The 24,379-nt window shown below is 47.5% G+C and overlaps 2 protein-coding genes across 2 annotated transcripts; one reads left to right on the top strand and one right to left on the bottom strand.

The window, feature by feature from the left end:
- Nucleotides 1-2,465: 2,465 nt before the first annotated feature.
- On the bottom strand, nt 2,466-7,578 carry LOC119405160 (exocyst complex component 7). Its single transcript, XM_049419219.1, has 3 exons — nt 6,987-7,578; nt 5,419-5,616; nt 2,466-4,092 (listed from the first exon to the last, which is right to left on the bottom strand). Exons 1-3 carry the CDS (start codon nt 7,212-7,214, stop codon nt 2,503-2,505), a joined length of 2,016 nt encoding a protein of 671 aa, XP_049275176.1. The 5' UTR covers nt 7,215-7,578; the 3' UTR covers nt 2,466-2,502.
- A 205-nt stretch (nt 7,579-7,783) lies between these two features.
- On the top strand, nt 7,784-17,117 carry LOC119405159 (proteasome assembly chaperone 2). Its single transcript, XM_037671964.2, has 7 exons — nt 7,784-7,929; nt 9,990-10,152; nt 10,270-10,328; nt 11,576-11,694; nt 12,021-12,194; nt 13,609-13,723; nt 14,554-17,117. The coding sequence occupies exons 1-7, from the start codon at nt 7,870-7,872 to the stop codon at nt 14,656-14,658; spliced, it is 795 nt and encodes a 264-aa protein (XP_037527892.1). The 5' UTR covers nt 7,784-7,869; the 3' UTR covers nt 14,659-17,117.
- The last annotated feature ends 7,262 nt before the right edge of the window (nt 17,118-24,379 follow it).

Here is a 24,379-nt window from a genome sequence, read left to right as displayed (position 1 = left end):
GCCAGGAACCGCCGTTAATCGGCAGACCACGGCGGCAGCGCCAGGCCTCTTTGTCTGGTGCGAGCCATGCGTCAGCTTCCCGGCGCGCGGGCACGCGTCCGGGCATGCCTTGACATGCTCACATGCTCATGCCACCAAGCTAGCTTACGTCACTGCGCAACGCCTGTCCTCATTGGCCACCAGTGACAACCCCCTTCCCCCTTGAGCTCGCTTCTGGCTGGCGCGGGCTTGCCCGCGTCAGATGCTCTCAGGCTAGCACGAGAGGTTGACGCGCTGCTCTAGCAGGCGGCTTCTCGTTCGTGTGCTCGACTGCTGCCCTTTGTGTGATAGTCGTAGCGCCGCTGGCAAGCGTACTCGATCGGTCTTGCGGAGTTCCCCTTACGGCCTGCAAGCCCGTGACTGTCGTACTGTGACGCATCTTGGGTTAATAAACCCGTGTTGTTTGTTGACCTCCTGCCTCGAGTGCCTTTTCTGCGCCGTGCCGGAGAATCGACGAACCCGGTCGTAGCGTCTTTGTTAGCTGCGGCAGTGGAGAACGTCGCGTCTCTTCACGGTCGCCTCGTAGGGTAAGCTTTGTGCTAAACCTATCTCCACAAGGTAGAGGTAGAAGGGAGGACAGGACGACAGTGCTCACACTGTTCTCTGTCATCTTGACTCCGAGTTGCGCTAAACATTCAGAACGTCATGGGATGCCAACTCACCCAAACTGCTACTCTTGTCATCACATGCTACTAACCCAACCACGAAGGTGTTTTCCTGACTCACGACTGCTTACAGTTTTCCTATAAGCCTTCAGAGAGGGTCATTGGCTGTCTCATGGATAAGACCCTGATGTTTAATGGTTAAGATTGAATCGTATAATTGCGGGCAAATACAATGCCCTTGTTTGGCGACTTCATTGCAAGCACTGGCATAGCCAGGGGAGGGGGGTTCAATCCTCCCCCTTCCCCAAAATTTTTCGATTTTGCATGTGTTCATGTACAGTCGCACTCAATATGACTTGCAACACGGGAGCGCGTGGCCTCATCAGTTCAAAGGTTGCGCATGGCTTCAACTTGTTTTCATCTCAGCAACTAAATGATATTTTCTTATTTAGAATCATTCCCGAGTGCAAGAACAGCGTTTAGTTATGGAAATGAGGGCTAGTGGAAGCCATGGGCAGTCTTTGAACTCATGAGGCCACGCGCTCCTGTGTTTCAAGTCATATTGAGCGCGACTGTACATGCATGCATACAAACGCACGTGCGAGCATACATTCGAACTCCTCCCGGAAAAAGTTTCTGGCTACGCCACTGAATGCTAGGAAAAATCAATCATGATAGCTGCAACAGACCGCTAAATAAAGCTCGACGGATAAATTTTCACTGCCAAATTGTTGTGTCTAGAGTGACTCTAGCTGTGTCATCCATGCGCGTCAGGTGGTCATAATAACATATTGCACAGCTTTCAACGAGACCCCTTTTCATTGCACATGTATAGTTAATGTTCACTGTTGTGTGCCGTTTTAACGCAAGGGTGACCTGTGGGACAGTGAAACACCTTTAGGGGTGTGCATTTTTCTTGCTGTGCGCGTGGTTGTGAAAAGCGTGTCTCCGAAGGCAGCAGGCCTTGCACTGCGAAGGAACTAGCCTGACCCTCGCGAAATTGGCTATCTGCCTGTTCTGAATATCGGGTCGTCAGCATCGCCGCGGGCAGAGACGTTGCTTCCCCATTTGCCCGCAAGGAGCGACCCATGCGGAATCGCAGTAAGGCTTCGAGTCGCAGGGGTTGGAAGCGCATTGATTAATAATTGTTGGTGTTTAATGTCCCAAAACTATGATATGATTTATGAGTGGCGCCGTAGTGGAGGGCTCTGGAAATTTGAACCACTTGTGGTTCTTTAACATGCACCTAAATCTAACGGGCCTCAAGCATTTTTGCCTCCATCAAAAATGCCACCGCCATGGCCGGGATTCGTTCCCGCGACCTTAGGGTCAGCAGTCGAGCACCATGACCACTAGACCACCGTGGCAGTTGGAAGCACATCGAATGTCACTGATTATCAAAAGGCAGTCCAAGCAATTACAAATGGACTCTTCATAGGTGCGATCGTTGGCGCATTATCTGCGCACCGCACTTATTTGCAATGTCGAAATCTTCTGAGGGGACTTATGTAAAGCTTGAAAAACATAGGCGGTGTCATGGCAAGAGGTATTCTCTTGGTGGGGGGGGGGTGGAGCGGGAGCAGATGAAAATTATGGAGGCCCCCCCCCCTCGTGCCCCCCCTGGCACCTGAAACTAAACCACCTCCCTTATATACAAACTTCGCTATAAGAGTGGACTCGTTAACAATAAATATCTGCAAGAAGGTATTAGTGCTTTACTTGCGTTTACCTTCAGATCAGAGAAGGCAAATTCCAGGAAGCTCCAGGATGAGTAACGGAAGAAGCATGAAAGTAAAAAAGTTTATTAAATAACAGAATCCACAAAAAAAGACATGTTCACAGCACTGGCAAGCTCGACTCACGCAGCCGCATCAAAGAACTGGTCAATAAGGTTGGACACCTGGAGTGGCGTGTACTTGAGGTACTTGTCCGGGTTCTTCGTGAAGGGCACCGATACGTACTTGTCGTAGAACATCTTGTACTTCGGCAGCACGAACTCCTTGTTGTCGCGCTTCAAGCTTTCTCGAAGTTCGACGTCAGGTACGGCGTACGCCTTCTGCACGCGGTACAGCTCCTCCAGCTCGCGGTTGAATCCAGTGAACTTGTCCTTGATGGTCTGCCGGTCCTTGTCTCTCAGTTTGGCGCCGCCCGCCGCCACGGCGGACGTGGACAGCGGTCGGTCCACCTCCAAGACGTAGTGGAGGACGCGACTCCAGCTCTGGGAGTAGAGCCGCTTCTGGTCCCTGATCTGCTCCTCGTACTGCTTTCCCAGCGAGGGCTCGTACATCTGGACGACCTCCAGAAGACCCGACCGCACGAGAGCCCTCAGAACGTAGTGTAGGTTGTTCAGCCGAAAGACGGCCTGCAGGGCTTGGTCTTCGTATCGTGCGCTCTTGTTGTGCAGCGTCAGGTTGAGCACCGACAGGACTCGAGTCACGTACTGCGCCAGAGCGGCGCGGTTAGGATCCCGGCTTTGGCTGAACGACGCCAGGTCCCAGACGGCCAGCACGGCCCCGGCGGCCTCGACGAAGCCCAGCAACTGCTCGAGCACCACCATCACGTTGCTGGTGAGCTCGTGCACGGTGCCGTCTCGCGGCATCTTGCCCTCGGGGTCTCCCTTGACGCTGTCCACGAGCTCTTCCAGCGCCTTGTTGAGCGTCGTCTGGAGGGTGACGGCCAGACCCGGAAGACGCGCGGCGGCCGCGCGACCGGAGGTCGGCCCGGACAGCAGAGACTCGTAGTCCTTGCGAAGCGCCCGCACGTGCTGGAGGACCGGGAAGAGGCAGAGGACGCTGACGAAGTCGTGCCGGGCGACGCAACGTTTGACGCGTCCGGCCAGGGCTTCGCCTTCCTGGGTGACCGCTTCCAGAGCAGCCAGGACGACGCGTTCCAGGGGCAGCGGGGGGTCCGGGCCCAGGACCTTGCGCAAGAGCTCGTCCTCGGCTTGCATCAGGCGGCACAGCGCCGTCAGCGTGGTCAGGTACGCCTCGACCTCCTGGTCCAGGAGCTCGTCGCGCGAAGTCGTCTCCTGGAGGCCCGCGACGTCCGTGGCGCGCCTCAGGCCTCGCATCAGGGCGTCGTGCAGTCGGCGCGGCACGCGACTCTTGCGGTTCGCGCCCAGCTGCGGCGACGACGAGGGCTGGGGCGGAAGCGTGCCGCTGCTCGCCGAGCCGGTCTTGTGGTGCTCGCGTAGGGCTTGCATGGAACGCACCAGGACGCGCGAGCGCTGAGTCGCGTACGCGTCCAGGTGTTCGGAAAGGTTCCGCTTGCGGAGCCAGGACGAAATGCGAGACAGGTCGTTCACCACGGCGGCTGGGAGCGGCTCTAGCGCCGCGGCGGCGTTTGTGGGCGACGTGGCGGACTGTGGGCACTCGGCTTCCACGAGGTCCAGAATGGCGACGGGCGCGACCGGACGGCTGTGTCGCGCCAGCAGAGCCTCGAACTCGGCCTGCGCGAGTAGAGCATGGCAAGAGTCAGTTAGAGGATATACCTGCCAACTCTCCCAGTTTGCTCGGGAGACTCCCGAATTTTGGGCAATCCTACCGATTGTACCGGGTAGCCATAAATTTCCCGAGAAACAGCACTAGTGCCACCGTGAAAAGAAAATAATAACAAAGGACATCGATTCTAAAATTTTCTGATCGCGTGCGTAACGCTGTCACTTTTGCCGCAGTACACTGGTGTCATGCGGAGAGGCGCATTAAAATTAGCGACGGAGCCACTAGCTGTCATGAGATGCAGCCGATTTCGTCCCTTAAAACGCACGCTTGCTCGTGCCGTGTACCGGTACAATCGCTGACGTCTACCAACTTTACTAGCAAGTATTCGTTTATGACGTCGCTGCGGCCCTGAGAAACAGTAAACTTATTTCCATGCAATGCCATTCAAGTTTTGGACCTGACAGTTTGTGCACAATATGGAGTGGGTAAATCCGACATTACAGATACATGCTCTGCAATTACGCATTTTATGCACCACAGTCCCCGCATAACACACATATGCAGTTATGTACACAGGGATGTGTGCCAACAAGGTATGGCCACCAGGTCCTCAGGACTTCCTCTCTGTACACCTAGCATACCTTCTTTCATATGTAACACTCTTTGGTCTCCCCCATCCCCTGCCACTTAATAAGATGAGTCTTCTCGCCTTTGCTTACAGGCTTGTTCAGCTGCCTATGAAAAAGTGCAGCGATGCTCACAGCCAACCACACTTCTTTCTTGCAACATTTTTATTAAATTTTCCTCTTTTTGATATTGTCTGTCCTAATAAACTCTCCATCAAGTGGGCTTTAAATTGGTACTTGTTCACTCCAGATGCTTCAGTGCCAACACCAGCAGCCAAGCGTATGCCAATACATGATGCCACAGAATAAGAGTTTCTGTATTGCTTGTTTGTACTACAATGTACCACATCCTTTTTTTCCAAAAGCATTTGAAACCCCTCCCCTTTACACAGTGTCCACGCATACTGCCTCGGAGATGCTTTAGCGCCTCCTTATCTCAGTCACGCCAAGAAGCTCTGCATTCTAGGTCATGCCATTATCATATGTCAGTTCCGGCGAGCGGCAACGGCACATTTTATTTTCCAGTAGCACAAACTGGTATTCTTGAAAGTCTTGATGCTTTCACTCGTATCTTAATAAGTGTAAAATCTTGCGTGGAGTTTCTTCTGTGTCTACACTATCTCAAACTAGGTTGTTTATGCATTCAAAAATTTTGCTGCAGTTAACTTATACGTAGAGAACACAGCAGAGGTGAACTGCACGACTTGCCTGCAGTCCCGTGACACCCTCGTTGAAGAGCTGCTCGAGCAGGTTGGCCTCGATGTTGTGCGGACTGTTCTGTTCGAAGTAGTCTCGTGCCTTCTCCACTTGCTCCATGGCCTCGAGGAAACTGTCCAGGTTCTGGTCACTGGGACCCTGACTGATTTTGGGCTTGGCCATCTGGGACACCCCATAGAGCTGCACCACCTGCAACACAAAGAACGGATGCCATGGTCAAAATCTTGCCCAGTTGAGCGAAACACCAACTTACGAATGCTTGTACCGGCACCACGCCCAGCACCAGCTTCCTTTTTGCTTATTATAATTCTAAGTTGTACATTATAACACCCATATAAGGTGCACTTCATATTACATAGGTGACAAAACACAGAAAGGAAAATAACAGCAATCAACAGAAGTATGTCTGAAACCCACATTTTGAATATGAGAAAGACTGTGGGCTCATTTGATTTTAATGACCTGGTCTTGTTTGATGTGGCCTAAATCACAACACTGTTTTGGCTCCCCATTGCAGTGTCTAGTTGATAAGTGAACCGGTGGTCTCACAATCAGCATTACAAACTGTGTGCATAGCCATAGAGTCAGAACAGCGGGCCAAACGATTCCCTCCTACACACTAGAAGCACATACTCGACTTAAGCATCTGAACCTGTGAAGTCGTGAGTGCTAGTAGCATGCTACAAATTTCACTGCAAGTTAATTAAACCCCCTGTCAGATTTAAACTTATGAACTACGGTCTAACTGAAGCACTTTCTCAAGGGTTCACTTAGCAGCCCTACGATAAGTGTTGAAACAGAGCAAGACTGGGAGAGCGAAGAGGTAAACATCCGGCTTGCTGCCCTACGCTACAGCTAAGGGGAAATAGAATGACGAAAAATATAGAAACTGAAAAATATAGAATGACAAAAAAATATAGTACTGTATATGCACAGCAGAATTACAATCAGTTATTACAAGGACAGTATTTTTCGAAAGCTTCAGCAGCAAACGTACTGTGCCATCAATGTACATGACCTGCTAGAGTTTTTGTAACAAAAACTAAATATTAAAAATTACTTTAATCCGCACAGTGAAGTTAGTTGGTCAGCAAAGCTGTGTTAGTACCTGATCCAATACCTAATCCAATGAACTACATGAAATGATTGACAAGCAAAGCGTTTGATACTTTCTTCGGGCCCACACCTGTAGAGACAACTATCGTAATTGGTCATATACATGGTAACATCATTATGAATGGCAAACTGTAATTGTCAAGGATATTCTGTTGAATTGTCATTCAGTCAACCTCGGATGCAAGTTATCTTTTTTTTTTCAGAAAATGTGAACAGACACTAGCGAGTTCAACTGAAACACATTGCTAAACTTCTTACAGCTAGCAGAAAAGCGTTTCTCGAAGGACCTAGCGCAGTTGACACTTTCCAGACACACGCAGAACAGAAACTGAAACGATCAATTCGACGTTGCGGCACTATTATCACGGCACAAACACACAGTTGAACCGGTAGGCATGAACCACCACTGCACAAATCGCGGTCACACGCGCGCTCGATCATACCTCTTCGAGTTGGGCTAGCGTGCGCTCGATGTTCTCCTGGCGCCTCTGTAAGTTCCCAGTTTCGTGGTACACGGGCAGGATGGTGCGCTCCAGCTTCATGAGGCGCTCGTCGAACGAAGATAGTATGCCGCACATGCCCTTGCTCAGCTGACTGCTCTTGGCCAGCGCCTCTTGGAACAACTTGATGTTTTCCACCTGGCGAGCCACCTTGAGCTGGACCCCGTCCATGGTCGCCGTGGATTGTCGTCGGACTGTATGTCCAGGCGCCTGCGCGCGCTGGTTCCCGAAGAGATTCGAGGCTCGCTCTAACGTCAACGAGCGAAGAACTCCGCTGTTAGCTACTGTATCAACGGTGCTCGCGAACGCCCCACTTTCGACTTGGAGAACGCATCATAAGCAGCACCTCCGGAAGGTGTCGAATTGTGTGGGACAGTGTGGCAAAGCACGTGCACACTGAACTGAGTAACGAAGATGTGCTCAGTTGTTGCGGGTTTCCGGTTGATCGCCCGAAAAATAAACGAACTACAATGCTACAATCACTACAATAATGACTACGATACACCTCCCGGCTGCTGTAGTTCTCGTTTCGCAAAGTCAAGCCGATTCAGCCTGATTTAGCTACTCCGTACGCTCCGTAGTTGACAATCAGTTCAAAAACAACTGCGCTTGGTGAGACTGCCTAATAAAATTAAAACTAAAGAAACTTGACTTTAAAATATATACACATGGGTTATCATTAATGTTGGATAGCAATTAACTTTAATTACGCAGGCGCGGCTTCTTGTTGACGCGATAAATCTGCACGTGTGGCCGCCGGCGGTTTTCAAGGAAAGCTGAATTTGTGTGTTGTCATTGCTTAAAAGTTTCGTCCCTGTCGGTCAGCATGTTTGTGCCTTTGCAACCATTCAAGGGTCACCAGTGGCACGAGTATTCGCTTGTGCTGGTAAGTGTGCGTGTAATGCAGTCGTCGCTTGAATTATGATGTGGGGAGACTGGCAAAAGAACTCCTGTACTTGGCCGGCGAACGTGTTTCTTTCGTTTGTGAAACTATCCGAGTAAGCATGCTACTGGGATTTCCCGATTTATCAGTGTCCGCATATGAAGCTGGAACGAGCCACACAGCGATGAAGTCTTACCCAACGTTTGCGGCTGTCATATTTGATTGTTAAGCCGCAGGCCGTGCTCCCACCTTGAGTGATGCATTCGTGTTCACCGGCCAAACGGGGGCCTGGAATATGGGGTATCCCGAATGGTTTAGTCTTTCACGACATACTTTCTGTTTAGCATATACGAGATACCGACGATTAAGCCCCATGTAGTTACACTTGCTATTTACGATTTGCTCATAGTGTCCATCACTTGCAACGTGACCGTGGACCTGGGGAGGGGTACTTTCGTGCACGTAGTAACTGCAGTTGCTTAGACAAGGCAACGCAGGCTTGAACGATCACGGCGAGTCAATGTGAGCAGCAAAGGCAACGCCAAATAGCACTTATTAATAGTGCGGCCTGCGTTTGGTTAATGCACACTACTTTTGTTCGCATTAATAAGACATTCATGACAACTTAACACAGTTTGTTGGGTTTGCGAACTCTGTGCCCTTAATGCGGCTGAAATCGTTGCTTGAGTTGCCACATGACAAATCTGTTGTGTCGTGCATATCAATTAAGGCACTTCAAAGGAAACATTCGTTCCTCATTCTTTATTTCCTCTTCGTCGTCTTCGCTGAGGCGGCCGCCGAGCACGTGCCATCTCCTGGCGCCGTAGTCGGCAGTGACGCCTTATACGACATATCCCCTTTTGCGAAAAAAAAAAATGCTACCTAATATAGTCCTTGAACTTCTGCGGTGTCTTCTTCTTACGAGTGCTCCTTCTAATACGCGCTTGAGATCCCGACATATTGGGTGAAACTTGCGCACTGTCTGCTGTGAGTGGTTCAGGAGAGTCCGCATTTTCATGATTATCCTCTCTTGACGTGCCAGGATGCGATAGATCACCCATAACTGTACCAGACGATTGAGTGGATGCCGGTGACCAGTTCATAACAGCAGATGTGCCTGATCTCATTTTGCTGACAGCTGCAGGGTGAACAGCAGCTAACTTGGACGCGTTCCACACTCGTCCATCTTCCAACAAGTACGAGGCTGGTCCACGCTTTTCAACGATCTTCTTGGGCGCGGAGAACTGTGAAGATAGCTTCCCAGGAATGGCAGATAATTTAACCCGCACGTAATCACCAACGGCGAAGTTTGGTTCCTTGGCTCCGCGTTTTTCATCTGCTCTTCGACCTGGTTTGCTTGTTTTTCACGCGCTCTCGCAACTGCTCAATCGCCCTTGACGGGTCCGTGCTGAAGCATTTGTCGGGCATGCCCACTATGTCGAGCCTTGTTCGAGGTTGGCGTCCATGAAGAAGTACAGCGGGCGCAACACCAGTTGTCGCGTGAGGCGTACATCGATATATTTGCAGGTAATCAAGCATGGCTATTTTTATATCACGGCGTTCAAACAGAGCCAGTTGTATGTATGACTTCAATACCCTGTTGAATCGTTCCACCAAGCCGTTAGCTTGCGGGTGGAAAAATATGTTGTGTCGTGCATATCAATTAAGGCACATCAAAGGAAACATTCGTTCCTCATTCTTTATTTCCTCTTCGTCGTCTTCGCTGAGGCGGCCGCCGAGCACGTGCCATCTCCTGGCGCCGTAGTCGGCAGTGACGCCTTATACGACAAAATCACTCATAGCTGCTTTGTACACAACGTACAACTGACAGCATACGACAGACGATGCTGCAAGGATGTCATGACTTGCTTTCCCCCACATCACTTTGAAACTGCCTCCTTGATATCGAAGCCGAAAGTGGTCTTTTTAAAGTATCCGAAAAATGATATTCTTTCTGAGGTTCTCGACACCACTGTTTTTATTTCAAGCCACAATACGAAAATTCGCTTTTCACATATGGTAACAAGACAATCATTCTTCTTTTTTTTTTTTTTTCTTTCCAGCCAGTTGTGTCAGTCGGCAACGCTGCCCAGCTGGCAGTGGACCTGCTGCTGTCGACGCTCGAGACTGAGCTGGTCGGCTACATCCACTCGACAGCTCTTGTGCCACTTGTCGGTGGAAATCCGTACCGCGTGGGCGACCAGAGGCTTGCCACAGCGTGCCAAGGTGAGGAGGGTCTTTCATTTCTGCTGTGCATAGTCGCGGTGCATTCATGGCACCAGAGTGCCCTGTAAACTCTGGTGTGACACTAATTATAGCGCCTCATTCTCATCCTCCACTCAGTCTACGTGTGCCATCGGAGCAAGCTTCTAGTGGTGCAACAGAGGACACCAGTTTCAGCGGTGAGTGTCCACACTTGTGCCATCTGTTGCCCTGGGCTGCAGCAAGCCCTGCAGCACTTCCTAAGTATGGCAATTCAATCCGTGTATTTTCTGCAGGATGTGCCTTGTAAAAACTCTCTCTGATAGACTGATCTCTGCAGCTATCTTAAGAGAAAAAGACAGACCAAAGACGTTTTTGATGCTTTATTTTCTAGCTATGATGCACAAAAACGAGTAGCCACAGATGCATGTTTTACTACTGGACTCTGCTCAGACTGAAAACATTTTTCTGACTGCTGTTTGAAATGCAATTTACAGCGTTTTAGTAATGTGGAGGGAGATAGCGGGGAAACGATAGACTCTTTCATAAGTAGCTGGCCTACTTTTTTTAATGTCTGGCAATGTGACCCTTACACTTAAATCATTGCATTAACAAGCAGTGCTTTGTCACACTAATATGCTTCATTCTAGTGCTTACAGATGCTCGCTAGCTGTAGATCGTACACCTTAAGGAATTGGTGATCCAGGTGATCACCAATTGGCTGCCAGGTGATTGAAGCCTAGGTTGGCCAGTTACTAGAGTCTATGAGAATATAGAAGTGCCACATAAATTGAGTAAACTACCGAACGTACCTCTAGTTGCGGTGCTTATAGACATCATTGCATGGTTTCACCGAGAAATATGTGCTTTCCTGTGTTCCTTGTGAATAAACAAACACTCGCCAAACTTTGAACGAAAAATGAATCATAAATTTATTCAAATTTATGAAAATGGATACCTTGTCAAGACTGCTACGCATTATACATAGGAGAAACAGGAAACTTCAAAGGGCGTATCAAGCAGCGCCAAAATGACGTAGCTAAGGTACATACCGCCGCCAACGCACTCGCTGAACATCACCTTAACACAGGTCACAACAGTGATTGGAATTCTCCGACTGTCATCAACACCATAAAATCACTGTCATCCCACCTTCTTCTAGAATCTTCATTAACCCAGTCGACGACTCATGCACTTAATTGGACACGTGAAAATCTACCTGATGCTTACACCAGATCATTGCTCCATCTATTATACATATAAAGGCATGGCCCAACTTCGTCCGCTTGTACGTGAGCTAGAGGCCCGTAGCGGTCTAGAAAGGTCATAAATTCATTTTTAGTTCACACTTTGACGAGTGTTTGTTTATTCGTGAGAAATGTATGCCCCTCGCCAGATGGTATTCCTTCGAACCCTGGACTATTTCCTGTGTTTTGTACCATGACAGAACTGTCGCACCGAGTACCGCCAATTCCTGACGGAATGGATCAAGCAGGAGAGGTTCCGTCTGGTCATCATGCTTTCCAGCTGCCTTTCACAGTTCACCAACCCCTCCGACCTCCCTAGGTAAGTCTGGCATCAGATATTTAGTCATAGCGTGTGTTCTTATCACTTGGGGGCCTCACAAAGGTTGCCTGTTTTACAAGTTTGTCCCTTACAATGGCAAATGAGCCATAAATAAGATGGGTTTGCATTAATGTTGTGGTCACCTGGTGAAAAATGATTGATTACCTGCAGAGAAACTGTTAAAGCGAGGCTGAATAGATCAATCGAATGTGGCAACTTGCCTTGGTTTGTTGAAATCAATCGATGAATAATTAAACTGATCTATGGATCAGTCGGTCAGCTATATCTGTAGTAGTTCATAACATTTTGTGTGGTGTTCTTCATAGGTACTCGGTGCACTACTACTGCACTCCAGCAGTTGGCGAGCCTGTGGAGGCTCAGCTGCGGGCACTGAATTGGACGCGACTGGAGAAGCAGGACCCCGTTACGCGGGAACGCAACCCTGACGGTGTACTGCTCATGCCCGGATCGGGCATCACTCGATCCCTACTCGACAAATGGTGAGTGAATTCCGAGAGCCATTAATTGGGATAGCAATAGTATGGTTGACAAACTAATGCGGGCAGCATGCATATGGGACAGAGTACAAGAGTACACTTGACACAGGTGCTAACTTCTAATTAAGAGGCAAAGGTGCTATTTTCATGGTGTTTGGAGTAGTACGTTTTCATACCGACAAGTGCAGCTAACTGCCATTTTGAAGGCTCTGTGCTGTGTCAGAAATTCAGCCTTCACAGCAGCATCCTTTACGCTCTGTGAAATGGAGAAGTGTAGTGCCCTTTTCCAACTGTCACTCGTGGTGCGAGCCACGCGAGGAAGCACTCTCCACACGTGACGGAACGGTGATAACGTATTCTTGACGTTCGAAGTAGCAGAGAGCTGTCATTACAAGGCGAACGCTGGAAATAACTCTTGCGCTGAAACTTAAACAAGACAGTTGTTAATGGGGAAATGGAAGCTTGAGGCACTGAAAAGTTGTTGAACCAGAAATGTTGCTGGAGAAAATGTTACGACAAGGCCCCTTGTTGAAGCGTTGGCTAGAAATGTTGCTGGAGAAAATGTTACGACAAGGCCCCTTGTTGAAGCGTTGGCTTCAGTGACATTCATTGTCCAACGACTTTTTGTCAGTGTTGCACTGAAAACGGCATTGCAAACAACTGCTACATTGTGGCAGGGGCACAATTTTAGTTCACAGGGTGGAGAAGTGGGAAAAGTGTCTTTGTTTTATTGCAATAGCAGTTATACTTACAAACACCATAAACATGCATACATCATCGGCACCACCACTGTCATGCTGTCGCAGCATAGACGTACACCGGCACTCTGCACATGCAGTTTTAGGAAGGTTGTAGAGGCACTCGATACACTTGGCCGCAAAATCGATGAAACCAAGTGGACGCACCGTCAACCCTCCACTCATTTGGCTCTGCCAAAGCCAGTGCTGCAGCGTTCCGGCTTGTGCACCGCAAAGCTGGTGATGCCACTTGCGGCATTCTTCATCATGCCAGCACTGCGACACGATTGGTATTTGCTGCAGTGCTGTTCCATTGGTGTAGCTGCAGCTTATCTAACGGGACACATCAAACCATGTTGATTATTGCTTGTGCATCGTGTGAGGAGCTGAAGTGCATCACTAAGCCCGTTAGTGCTTTGCCTCTAGAACAATGTATTTCTTCACCTTACGGTAAAGTAAAAGCCAAATATCGGGAGAGGTGGCCTTATGCAGATGACATAGTGATTGCAAAGAATGACACAGCGCTGTGGCAGCATGACCATGACAGTGTGTTGGAAGGACAGGTGGACACTCTAAGCTTCCGACAGTCAGTACATGTCTCTGTAGGCTTTGCGTATATTCCTGGAATAAATGTTAAATTCAGTCATTTTGTGTGTCTGGTTCACATGTTCCCGTTGCAGTGTCTCCGACGAGATTCCCGTCGTCCTTCTGCTTGTGTACTGCTCCGAGGGAGACAACACGCCGGATGCCATCTTGTTGGCGGATCGATTGGATGAGTGGCTGCACCTTTGCCAGGTGAGAGGGAGTGGCTTTGCAACCACTCAAGTTAGGGAACCGACGCTGGAATTCGCCATGCCAGCTTGTGTGCTAGTACACACTAGCAGCAGTTCATTGTGCGGCTTGGTAGCAGTAAGTACACTGTGATCCACATGGAATAAACGCACCCGTCACCGTACCATAGTGACTATGGTATTGCGCTGCTGGGCTTGTGGACGTGAGTTCAACTCCCTGCCATGGCAGGCACATTTGAATGGGAGCGAAATGCAAAAACATTCATGTACTAAGGTATTGGTGCTTATTAAAAGAACCCTATGTGGTCAAAATTAGCCAGAGTCCCCCCACTAGGGATACCTCATACTCATGGGTGCAATCGCGGAACGATGCTATTCCCGATTCCAATGCCGTATTCTATCCTATTCTTATCATCCACCACTCGCAGCTGGCTGGTCACGTTGATAACGCGGACGGACCGTCGTTCTCACCAATGGCCAAGCGCGAAAAGCACGAAGAGCATTGGAATAAAAAATAGAATCGTTCCGTGATAGCACCCCTTATTGCTGTTTTGGCATGTAAGGAGCCCAGAACTCATTGTTGTGAAATAAATACCTACTAAATGGGTGAGACTTCAGCTTGCACTCTTTACAAGCCAAAGGACAGCTTGTAGCGAAAACAAGTGTCCTTACAAGCCTAGTAACAAGTCTGCTAAGTTATTCAAGTTCCTTTAAATTTAGTAGGCATACTGCTCGAGTCCCTTACACCTTAGATATTGATTAGGCATGCACTTTCTGCAAATGACTGTATTCAGGTCATAACGGTGGTTGATTGTGGATGGCTTTCCGTTGCAGCCACCAACCGATGGGGCGGAACAGAGTGGACGGCGAGGGCCATGGCAGACGCCGATCTCGTGGAGCTTGCTCTTCGGCAGCGCTCCACCGGCTAGCATCTATTAGTCTGCATGTCGTTTCAAGCCCTTGCAGTGTGGTGACGCGACGTGTCAGGGAAGAGTTCATGCGTATGTCAGCGCGTTGGTTGTCGTAGCAGCAGCGTGCAAAAAGACGCAAACACAGATGGGAAACATGTGGCACGAACACTCTCTTTCAGCTGAAATGTTAATAGACGCAGAACACGATATAAATAGTATATAGCATAAAAGAAATAACGACCAAAGACCACTATGACACTTCAGTAATTGATTTGACAAGGGAATAGTACTGTACATTCTCTTTAAATGGAACCCAAAGGTACCAGGAGTACTCGGACATGAACAGAGGTTCACAATTCAAGTGCAAGACCAGTCATATCAGAGGCTGTTGTTCTATTTAAGCAGCAATTCTCTTTGAGAGATGTCCATTTACTGAGAGTCTACTGGAGTCACAATATCCATTCTTGACACTTCCTAACTTATATCTGTAATCACTCTATCTGATGCATACAAAAGTGTCGTTGTGCTTTTTGGTTGCTTTGTTGTTGATCGTTATTTCTATTGCATCATCAGTTTTGATCGCACTTAGCTTCCACTAAAATTTCGGCAAAAAGAAAGTGCTCATGTCACACGTTTCTTCTCTGTGTTCTCTCTACTTGCTGTCTGTCGGTTCCAATTCACCGATTTTTCCATTTTTGTTCATTTCGAGAATCATCTGTCACGCATCACTACCTGCGTTCACTTTTCAAGTGAATGCTCGTAGACTTCACAGAATGATGCTGCATAGGTAATGCTTCAATATCAAACAGACAGTGAAAAAGAAAAGCTGTGTTTAACACTAGTAATATCTTTACTAGTATTCACTTGTCCTGGAGTTGTAGATCTGATATCTCAGTTGGAGAAATGATCATCACAATTGTTTAAAACTTTAACCCTGTAATAACACAAACATCCATCGATGTTTGTGTTTTTGAACAAGGGTTCCACATCAGACCAACATGATCACTTATTTTTGGCCATGGAGAGCAAATTTATATTATAAAAAATTAAATTTTATATGAGCCATAATATGAATAATGCATATCCGTCATATATCTTGCTCTGTCGCATATCTGAAGGGCAGGGGGAGAAGTTTGATAGTGTAGGTATTGCCTAGATTTGGCAACAGCCTTACTTTTTTTTTTCGTCACATCTTTTGCACGCATTAGTTAGTGAAAAAGTCCGTCAAGAATCTGGACTTTGCCAAAAAATATAAGGTCTCAGTTGATTGTAAATGTCAAATTCTTGGACTACCACCGGGAATTAGCTGCTGCAGAAGCAGCCAAAGCATTGAAATTGCCGACTGAAATCGTTGATCAAGAGTGATCCAACTAAGTAGATGCGGTGGTGAAAAAAAAGTTAAGTTTACCCATTCACACTGTTCCTTTTCACAACAGTTGTAACTGTGCTTCGATTTAGAAATATATGTTGAAGCTCCACGGACATTGTGACATTTGTAAGATATGGACTTGTATAGCTTCTGTGAGGTACTGACACTTGTCTGCGCTTTATTTATGAGTGCTGCTCCTTGCTTATAGTGAGATGCATACTGAGTTCATTCAAGTCACGCAGCATTATCGTACGTAATACTCATACGGGTAAGCCTGTTGTCTCTTGTAGTGGTGTCATCTTATAGAGTAGTGATGTCGTTAATATAGAGCTCAGGTTTGTTATATGTTGCCTTTCATTTGCAAGAATTGAAAAGTCAAGTTGCCGGGGCTATTTCGTGCTCCAAATTGGGCGTGCCGGCTCAAGCTTCTTAAAGAACTGGCGAGCAACAATGATGCGAGCACGTGGAAAGCAGGGACAACAAAATGTATAGGTGCCAGCATGATTGCTTTGAAGCTCTTCATGAACAGCTCTGGATGGTCGTACAGAATGGTGTTCCACGCCTTATTGTATGCATAAAGTTAATGCGCTTGCATTGACTGAGTAACATTTGGAGAAGCAGCTTCCGAATGTATCCAATGACGCTGTGAATTTCAGAAGCAAGAAATGACTGTTGTGTATTCAAACGACCAGGTACCTGTTCGAATGTGTGCTACAAGGTTCCGGTGCTAGATTGTGATTCAGGCACGTTTGCCTTGTAACCAACTCGGCATGAAAGTTCTGTCTCGAGAAACAGGCTTCCTTTAGTGACTGATTTTTAGAATGGAATGACCGGGAAAAACTTGGCACGAGCTTAACTTGGTAGTCTGTACGTGTTGAATGTGGCTACATTCTTGATATGCTAACTGTAGTTTTTCCCGTGCTAGCATCATTTATTGTGAGCAACTACCTACCTTCAACCATTGTTGTGTACAAACCTGTTTGACTACTGTTCAGTAAAATGTATGTTACAAAAGGCTCGCTGTGGTTTGTTCTCTTTTTAGATCACATTAACATATTTCCATCGCTATAATGTGAACGGCTAGTGACTTGTAAATTAAAGGATATTTACCAAAGGCAGGCCTTTGTGAGAAACGCATCTTTGCTTCATTTCAATATTTTGTATCATTGCGAGTTTGTTTTCTTTTAGACTCGACCACTAAAAGATGGGGGGGGGGAGTCGGTGCAACTTGCTCTTCCTCCCCCCCTCCTCCTGCCAGATTAATAGAGGACCATGTTCAAACATTCGTTTGAAGCGCACCGAAGACGCGGACACCGGAAGTGGACAGGACAGCACTTACTGTCCACTTCCGTTGCACCGCATCTTCAGTGCGTTTCAAACTAATTTCAGGGATGCAACAGCTGCGCCAATTGCGCCAATTTGATACAAATCCTTATTTTTGCGCCACGCTGCGCCAGAACCGTGAAATTTGTTAAAATTGCGCCACGCTGCGCCAAAATGCCCGACCAGCTTAAAATTTTCTCAGTTGCGCAAATTTGAGCGAGAAATGGAGGCCGCGTTGGTCATCTGCAGTGTGGGCATTGTCATCCAATACAGACGCGCAGACCCGAACCCCCTACCCCCCGCGAAAGAAAAGAAAAAAGTCAGTTTCACCACAAGGACGAAGCAATGAATGCGAGAGCAACAAATTGTAATGTTATACGAAGTGAGGCTGGCAGCAAACTCTTTTGTATCCGATCTCGCGTAACTCTACAAAACGTTGGTGTAAGAGAATACGGCCGCTCCAGGGAAAGATGCTCTTTCTGCACAGTGTCTTCGCATTGAGAGCGCAGCACGTAGCAGGACATACGAGCCGCCCGCTGATGGCTGCCGAGATAGCGCGCGCGGGCGCGCCAGCGATCGTGACCGCGCCCTTAGAATCAAAGTTCAATGTTGCTGCTCGAGCGACAGACCCCCCCCCCTCTCGCGTCTTTTCATGCTCCTTCAAGACGGGCGGGGCGTTTCCTCTATGCTACGGTGGCGGGCTTCCCGAGCGGAGTGGTGTTATCGCATGCGCCCCCCTAGCGACGGAGATGGGCTGGCTCGTTTGATATCTGCTTCAGCCGCGTTCGTCGTCCGCACTCGCGCGCTTTTACCCTCGGTAGAACATACTATGCACAGGGATATGTTATCAATTTGGACTTTGTACGGGAGATGACGGCAAAAACTCGTCGAGAGCGTCCATGTAGTTGCTATCGCATTAGAGAAGGACAGTAGTTCTCAAATTTCCTGTTGCTTGTTTTATTGCGTGCAGAACGCTTTTTATGCCACTTTTGCCGTACACTGGTTTCCCGTGGAAAAGCATACTGAGATTTAGAAGGAGCTATTAGTACTAGCTGTCAGGGACACAGCACATTTTGTTCCTTAATTACTCATTCGTGCACGTGCCGTGTAATTACGAGTACTAGTATGATCGCTGACGTTTAAAAATTATTGGCAATGATTTAGAGCTGCTGTGTATGGCGTTTCTGCAGCCTTGAGAAACAATAGACAAAAGCGTGTGCCAGTTTTCTTTTTTCGCTACCCCTATTTGCTCCTGCTTTAGAATCTCCCAAATTTCCAGGCTGCCAGGATCGCAGGTCCACATTAGCATTTCCAGTGCCTGTCGAATTATTTGACAGGTCCTGCAAATGCTAATGTGGACTTAGTCATTGTTTGCACTGTGGGGTGGCTCAACACACTGCTTTTATTGAAATAGCAGTGGTCACGTGCACTGTGCACAAATTAGCTGATGTAGAATGGTTTTTACGTATTTTTGTTTTCTTTTCTAAAAGTAAGTCTTCTTTGTTATACTGCTCCATATTTGGGATTTTGGGCTAAAAAAATTCAGGTTTTTTTTCGTAACCTGCTCCAAATTTGGATTTTTGTGCTCCAAAAGCAACATTTTGCTGCTCCAAAAATTGCTCCAAATCCTATTTCGGCTGTTGCACCCCTGTAATTTCTAAACATGAACGTCTACAAACTAGCTCAACTCGCCATCTTGTCGCAATAGACAACCATGTGCTCGTCTATGATTGCGAAGCAGGCCGTAGTCTGCAAAGCTCGGGATCACTTAACACCAGCCGAGGTTCTTCACTTCTTGCTCCGTGCCTAAATCTAAGTACGCTGGCAGTGGTATAGCCATGGAAGGGTTCAACCCCCCACCTCCCCATAGTTTCTCAATTTTACATGTGTGTATATATACACGCACACATACAAACCCGCACACGAACATACATGACGTATGGTTGAACCTCCCACCCTGAAAAAAATTTCTGGCTATGTTACTCTACGCGGCTGTTCTGTGCATTTCGCCACCATCAAAATGAGAGCACCGTGGCCGGGAATCAAACCAGCGTCCTTATTTGAGGCGACTGAACACCTGTGAGCGGAAACAAAAGCAACGAGGGTACAACAGAGGACTGCACGTAGTAGGAGCAGCACTCCCCCTCTTTCCCCAATTCTTGTGTGCCTACCTATGGTTGCACCCGTTTAACTTTCAGTACTTGAGGAAAATAGGTGGGGCACTAAAAGGATGGGGACGAAGTGAAGACATGAACCAACAAACACTGGCTCCATCGGTTCGTGTCTTCACTTCGTCCCCATCCTTTTAGTGCCCCACCTATTTTCCTCGCCTAATGAACTACAACTAGCGCAGCAACGTGCCCTGTTAAATGTTCACTAGTGGATCATTTCTTATGTCTTAATCCCATCTCTCGCCAGAAAATCAGACGAATGTCAAACACTTTCTTGCACACTATACGCGGTCATTCTGGGAAGACTGTCCGATGTACACCCGTGGCTCTGACCCACTAAAGAAGGGTGGCTGGCCTCTAGACAGCCAAGTCCCTTTGCAACGCAGGAATGATGCGGCGATTTTCATAACGAACGAAAGTGGCCCGAAATTGTCTCTTTCGGGGCTTGTTGATTCACAGGAGCTCTTACTGTCTCATTGTATATAGTCGGTTACGACCTAAGAAATAGCGATTGGGGTAGCTCTAAATGCCGCGCTGAATGCGAGCTCCACTACTGTGAAACCTGAGTAAAGTTCGTAGCACGGGCACCCAGCGATTCCCGTTCGTAGAGTTCCCACTGCTCCGCTTACCAAATCGTCGATGACGTCACTGTTTGCGGTGAGCATGTGGGATATTTCCCCGGCACAAGTAAAACCTTGTTAGGGAGATTCGCAAACTCGGTGTGCGACATTCGCGCTACTTTTTGCTGTACTTTATCGACTTCCTGTGTCAGCTGAGACGCGTGTCGTGTGCAGCGAGTTTCGTCAGGTTGTTTCCCCCCTTAGATGTAGCGATGAAGGCGCCGGAGAAGCGCCGGTAGGAGGAGCAATCGCGCGCTTGGCGAGGCGGCGGCGCGGGCGTCAGCCGCATGTTTCCGAAACGTTTTTAGCGATCTTCAGTTAATTATTACGATTACTTCTTGTGGTTATTTCTGTTATTTATGATATTTTAGGCCCTGTTCGTTTATTCTAACCCAGTTTTGAGCATTACTAGCTTTGTTTTATGTCTGTATTGACCACTTGACTTTGAGCGTGAGCCACACTTAAAAAAGTGTAAGCCCACAGAACCGCGGCCCCCTGCCCTTCGCCTGTGAAAGACGGTCGTTCCAGCTGGTTTGCGCTCGAACCGTAAGTACTTTTCTGGGCTAATGTAAATACTACGCATATTAAGAGTTCAAGGTTCGAGGGTATTACCTAAAACATTACGTTTGGCTAAGCAGCGTTGTCAGAACCTCTGACGAAATTTACCAGGACGTTCAAGATTCCCACCTAAAAGCAGAGACAGAAATGTATGGCAAAAGTCCACTATCTAAAATTATCGTGAGGTTCTTGACGTCACAAAAATGAGTAAGCGCTATTGGATGGGAGGTATTGCTGGTGTAAATTCTCTGTGGGAGGGACGATCTGGTTGTGGGCGCGCAGCTGACATTTTTTCTTAGTTTGTAAGCAAGTACAGTGAATGTGTTCTTTTGTTGCGAGTGGCATCAACGCGTGAAGGTATCCCCACTAAAACGTTATCTTATTAAAACCGCCGTCTAACTAAAGCGCTAAATCCAATCTTTGAAGCATGAACACACCTCGGCCACCATGTTTTGGCAGCACATACCCAAAAGACAGCGGCTGCGGCGTCGCCACATATTCATAATTTGGCTTCAGTCGAGGGAACATAAAAGTAGCCAAGGACGTTTTTTGTGCCGCCATCGGCCTAAAAAAGTAGCCAAACCTGGCAACCATGGCGGAGGAGCGCTGGCGCGCTCGCGCTATCTCGGCAGACATCCGCAACTGTGCTAAAGCATCTGTGCTCCCGCCGCTTTGCGTTAAGACGACAGACAGCACGAAAACCACTTCTCTTCCTGGAGCAGCCGTATTCCATTAAACCAGCGTTTTGTAGAGTTACGCGAGATCGGATCCAAAAGAGTTAGCTGCTAGCCTTTCTTATGTCATTACAATGTGTTGCTATTGCATTCATTGCTTCGCCCTTGCGGCGAACCTCTGATTCTTTTTGTAAGTTTGCAGGAAAAAAATTTATTATATGTACCTTATTTACACGACTCTAGGTTGGCCCATTTTGTCTAAATTTGAAATCCGAAGTTAAGGGGTCGACTTACAGTCTAAAGAGAAACTAGTAGTGCCAGTTAGGGTGGGACAAACGAGAAATAAGGGACGCTGTGGCATGGTTACGATATTACGTTTGCGTTCCGACCCTACCTGTAATATGTACCGTATTTTCTGGCGTATAACCCGCACTCTCAACAACGATTCGCAGATTTTTTTTTAATGATCCCCGCGAAGCTAGCTTTCCTTCATAGCTGTAAAGCACTGCCGTGAAGCCACTTTTGCGCACCAGACTTCGCGTTTTTTGTTTTGACTTTACAAAACGCGTTGCGGGGCTAATTGGTGACACATTCCTATTTAAAATATTCCAGCGCTACTTTTTTACGAAGACAGGACGGAGAAGTGCGTGACAGGACAGGCGCTCAACATATGGAGTCAGTAAACGTGTAGTCAGTCGACTACGAAACTGAGTTTCATTTATAAAATGCGCTCAGGCGTTCTTTTTTATCTGGGGGTCGACCTACATTCGCGTCAACTTACAGTCGTGTAAATACGGTGTGTGCATGTGTATACATGTAGACGCACACTATATATATATATATATATATATATATATATATATATATATATATATATATATATATATATATATATATATATATATATATATATATATATGTATATGTATATATATATATATATATATATATATATATATATATATATATATATATATATATATATATATATATATATATATATATGGCTGTTTGCGACTATGCCGCATGACGGACGTCTAACATCTGGGCTTTCTCGTGCCAAAACCACGACATGATTATGAAGCACGCCGTAGTAAAGGGCTCCGGATGATTTGGACCACCTGGTACTCTATATAACTTTCACTAACATCGCACAGTACACGTGCCTCTAGCATTTCGTCTCCATCCAAATCGACCTTCCCCTTTGTCCCTGCGTACGAGCATGTATATATGTGTGAGAGCATGCTGCCGTGCGCTGTGAAGCTTTTACCAAGATGTGTTAACAACTAGACTGTAGAAACCTGCTGTTCTACGTGTTACATGTTGTTTTAATGTGGAGATAGTGCAACCGACCACGAGTTTCGCGTACAAGAACCGCAGTATTTCCTCTTGTTCGTTATACATGCGCGCTGTAGTGTGTGCGAGTGCTCAGGCGAAACGACCGCTCCACTGCCGAGCAGAAAACGCGATAACGCGTGCTCTTTAACTTTGATGAATCGGTTACGTGATGCACCGCGTTGGTCCTGAACTTTTACGCGATCAGACGCATGTAGCACTTGCATAATATAAATTGGTGTGGTAGTGCTTGCACTCGACCTTCTGTGACTTGCAAACATCCCGAAGGAAAGGAGGGGATACATCCATCACCCTTTTGATCTTTGGCAGATCAACACCGATACGAGTGCGTCGATTACAGGCGGATTCTACTGTCGCCGGTATCGCGCCTCGATACCGGCTCTTGTCTAGGCTCGCCTTATCGCCTTAGCAACGCTCTTTCCCATTTTCGTCTTTCCAACGGCGAGCCTCCTCTCCAGCGAAACCGAAGCTGCCGAAGCAGTGTGCGCGTTGCGACGGTTTGCCTACGTTGCGCTTGTGCGCCCGCAGTCCTGCCGTGAACAACGTGGAGACTGTGCGTGAACTTTGACCTCGAAGGTCCCTGTGACGTGAGCTGCGACGTGGACATGACTTCCAGGGTGCCGTGGAGGACCGATGTGCTTTCGAGGACCATCGCCGAACGTGCAAGGACGAATGGTATGGTGACTGCGGTATCTGCTATTCACTACTTGATTAATTATTGATGGTTGTATTGGATATTGATTATTAGGGCGTGGTTTAGCTTAGTTCTTGTCACTTTTGACATCATTGTCGCTTTTCCGGGCAATACAAGCTGGGCGAAGGCGACCGCACTCAATATGCCGATCGCTTGATTTTGTACAAACATGATCTTAATTTTCATCGCCGACTTTAGTTTCAAATTGTCTTTTTTTATTATTATTATCACCATAGCTGATTCGTCAGACATTCCCGGCCATCTTCTTGGTTGACGATCATTGCAACTCTGTTTTTCGTTCTGCACGAGAGCGGCAAAGGTGTTGCACGTGCTCGAGGACGCGGGGTCGAATCCCGGCCACGGCCGGCAGTCGGCGTTTAGATGAGGGGGGGGGGATCCAAGTACATCCATGTACTGAGATTTAGGCGCACGTACGTTAAGTAACGTGCTGCTGGTCAAAGTTAATCAGGTATGTCAGACTATCGTGCGCCTCATACCATAATCAGGTGTCTTATCTATAGACTATATGGTGTACTACCTTATAATCATATTGGAGCTTACACCAAACACAAGCGTTCTTGAAACAGTGACCCTTGCAACGGGACACTGTAGTCTGTGCCAGCATGTTTCGTGCGACATCGTATATATGCGTGCGTTACGGCATACGTGCCTCATTCTAACGTAGTGCGTGACGTCATGTTCACAGGTATAGTTAACATGCAATATTAAATGTGCAATAAGCGCGTGTACTAAGCTAGAAACGACGGATGCTTCGTTTGTGTCATCGTAAGTCTTACACACGTCCCCCTAAAATTTTCAAGAACGAATAAGTTTCGTCTTTCCCAGCTTGCGGACACTGCAGAAATAGTGAAATATAACAGTAAGATTCACCACTTGTAACTTCTGAACGTAATATCAACCTCGCATGACTTTTAATTGCAGACACCTTCGCGCCGTTCTGCGAGACCAATTAATGAGTTTAGG

This window comes from Rhipicephalus sanguineus, chromosome 9 (assembly GCF_013339695.2).
Source record: "Rhipicephalus sanguineus isolate Rsan-2018 chromosome 9, BIME_Rsan_1.4, whole genome shotgun sequence".
NCBI classification, from domain to species: Eukaryota; Metazoa; Arthropoda; class Arachnida; order Ixodida; family Ixodidae; genus Rhipicephalus; species Rhipicephalus sanguineus.
Note: the sequence above shows the minus strand (reverse complement) of the source record. Positions and strands in the feature narration are given on the sequence as shown.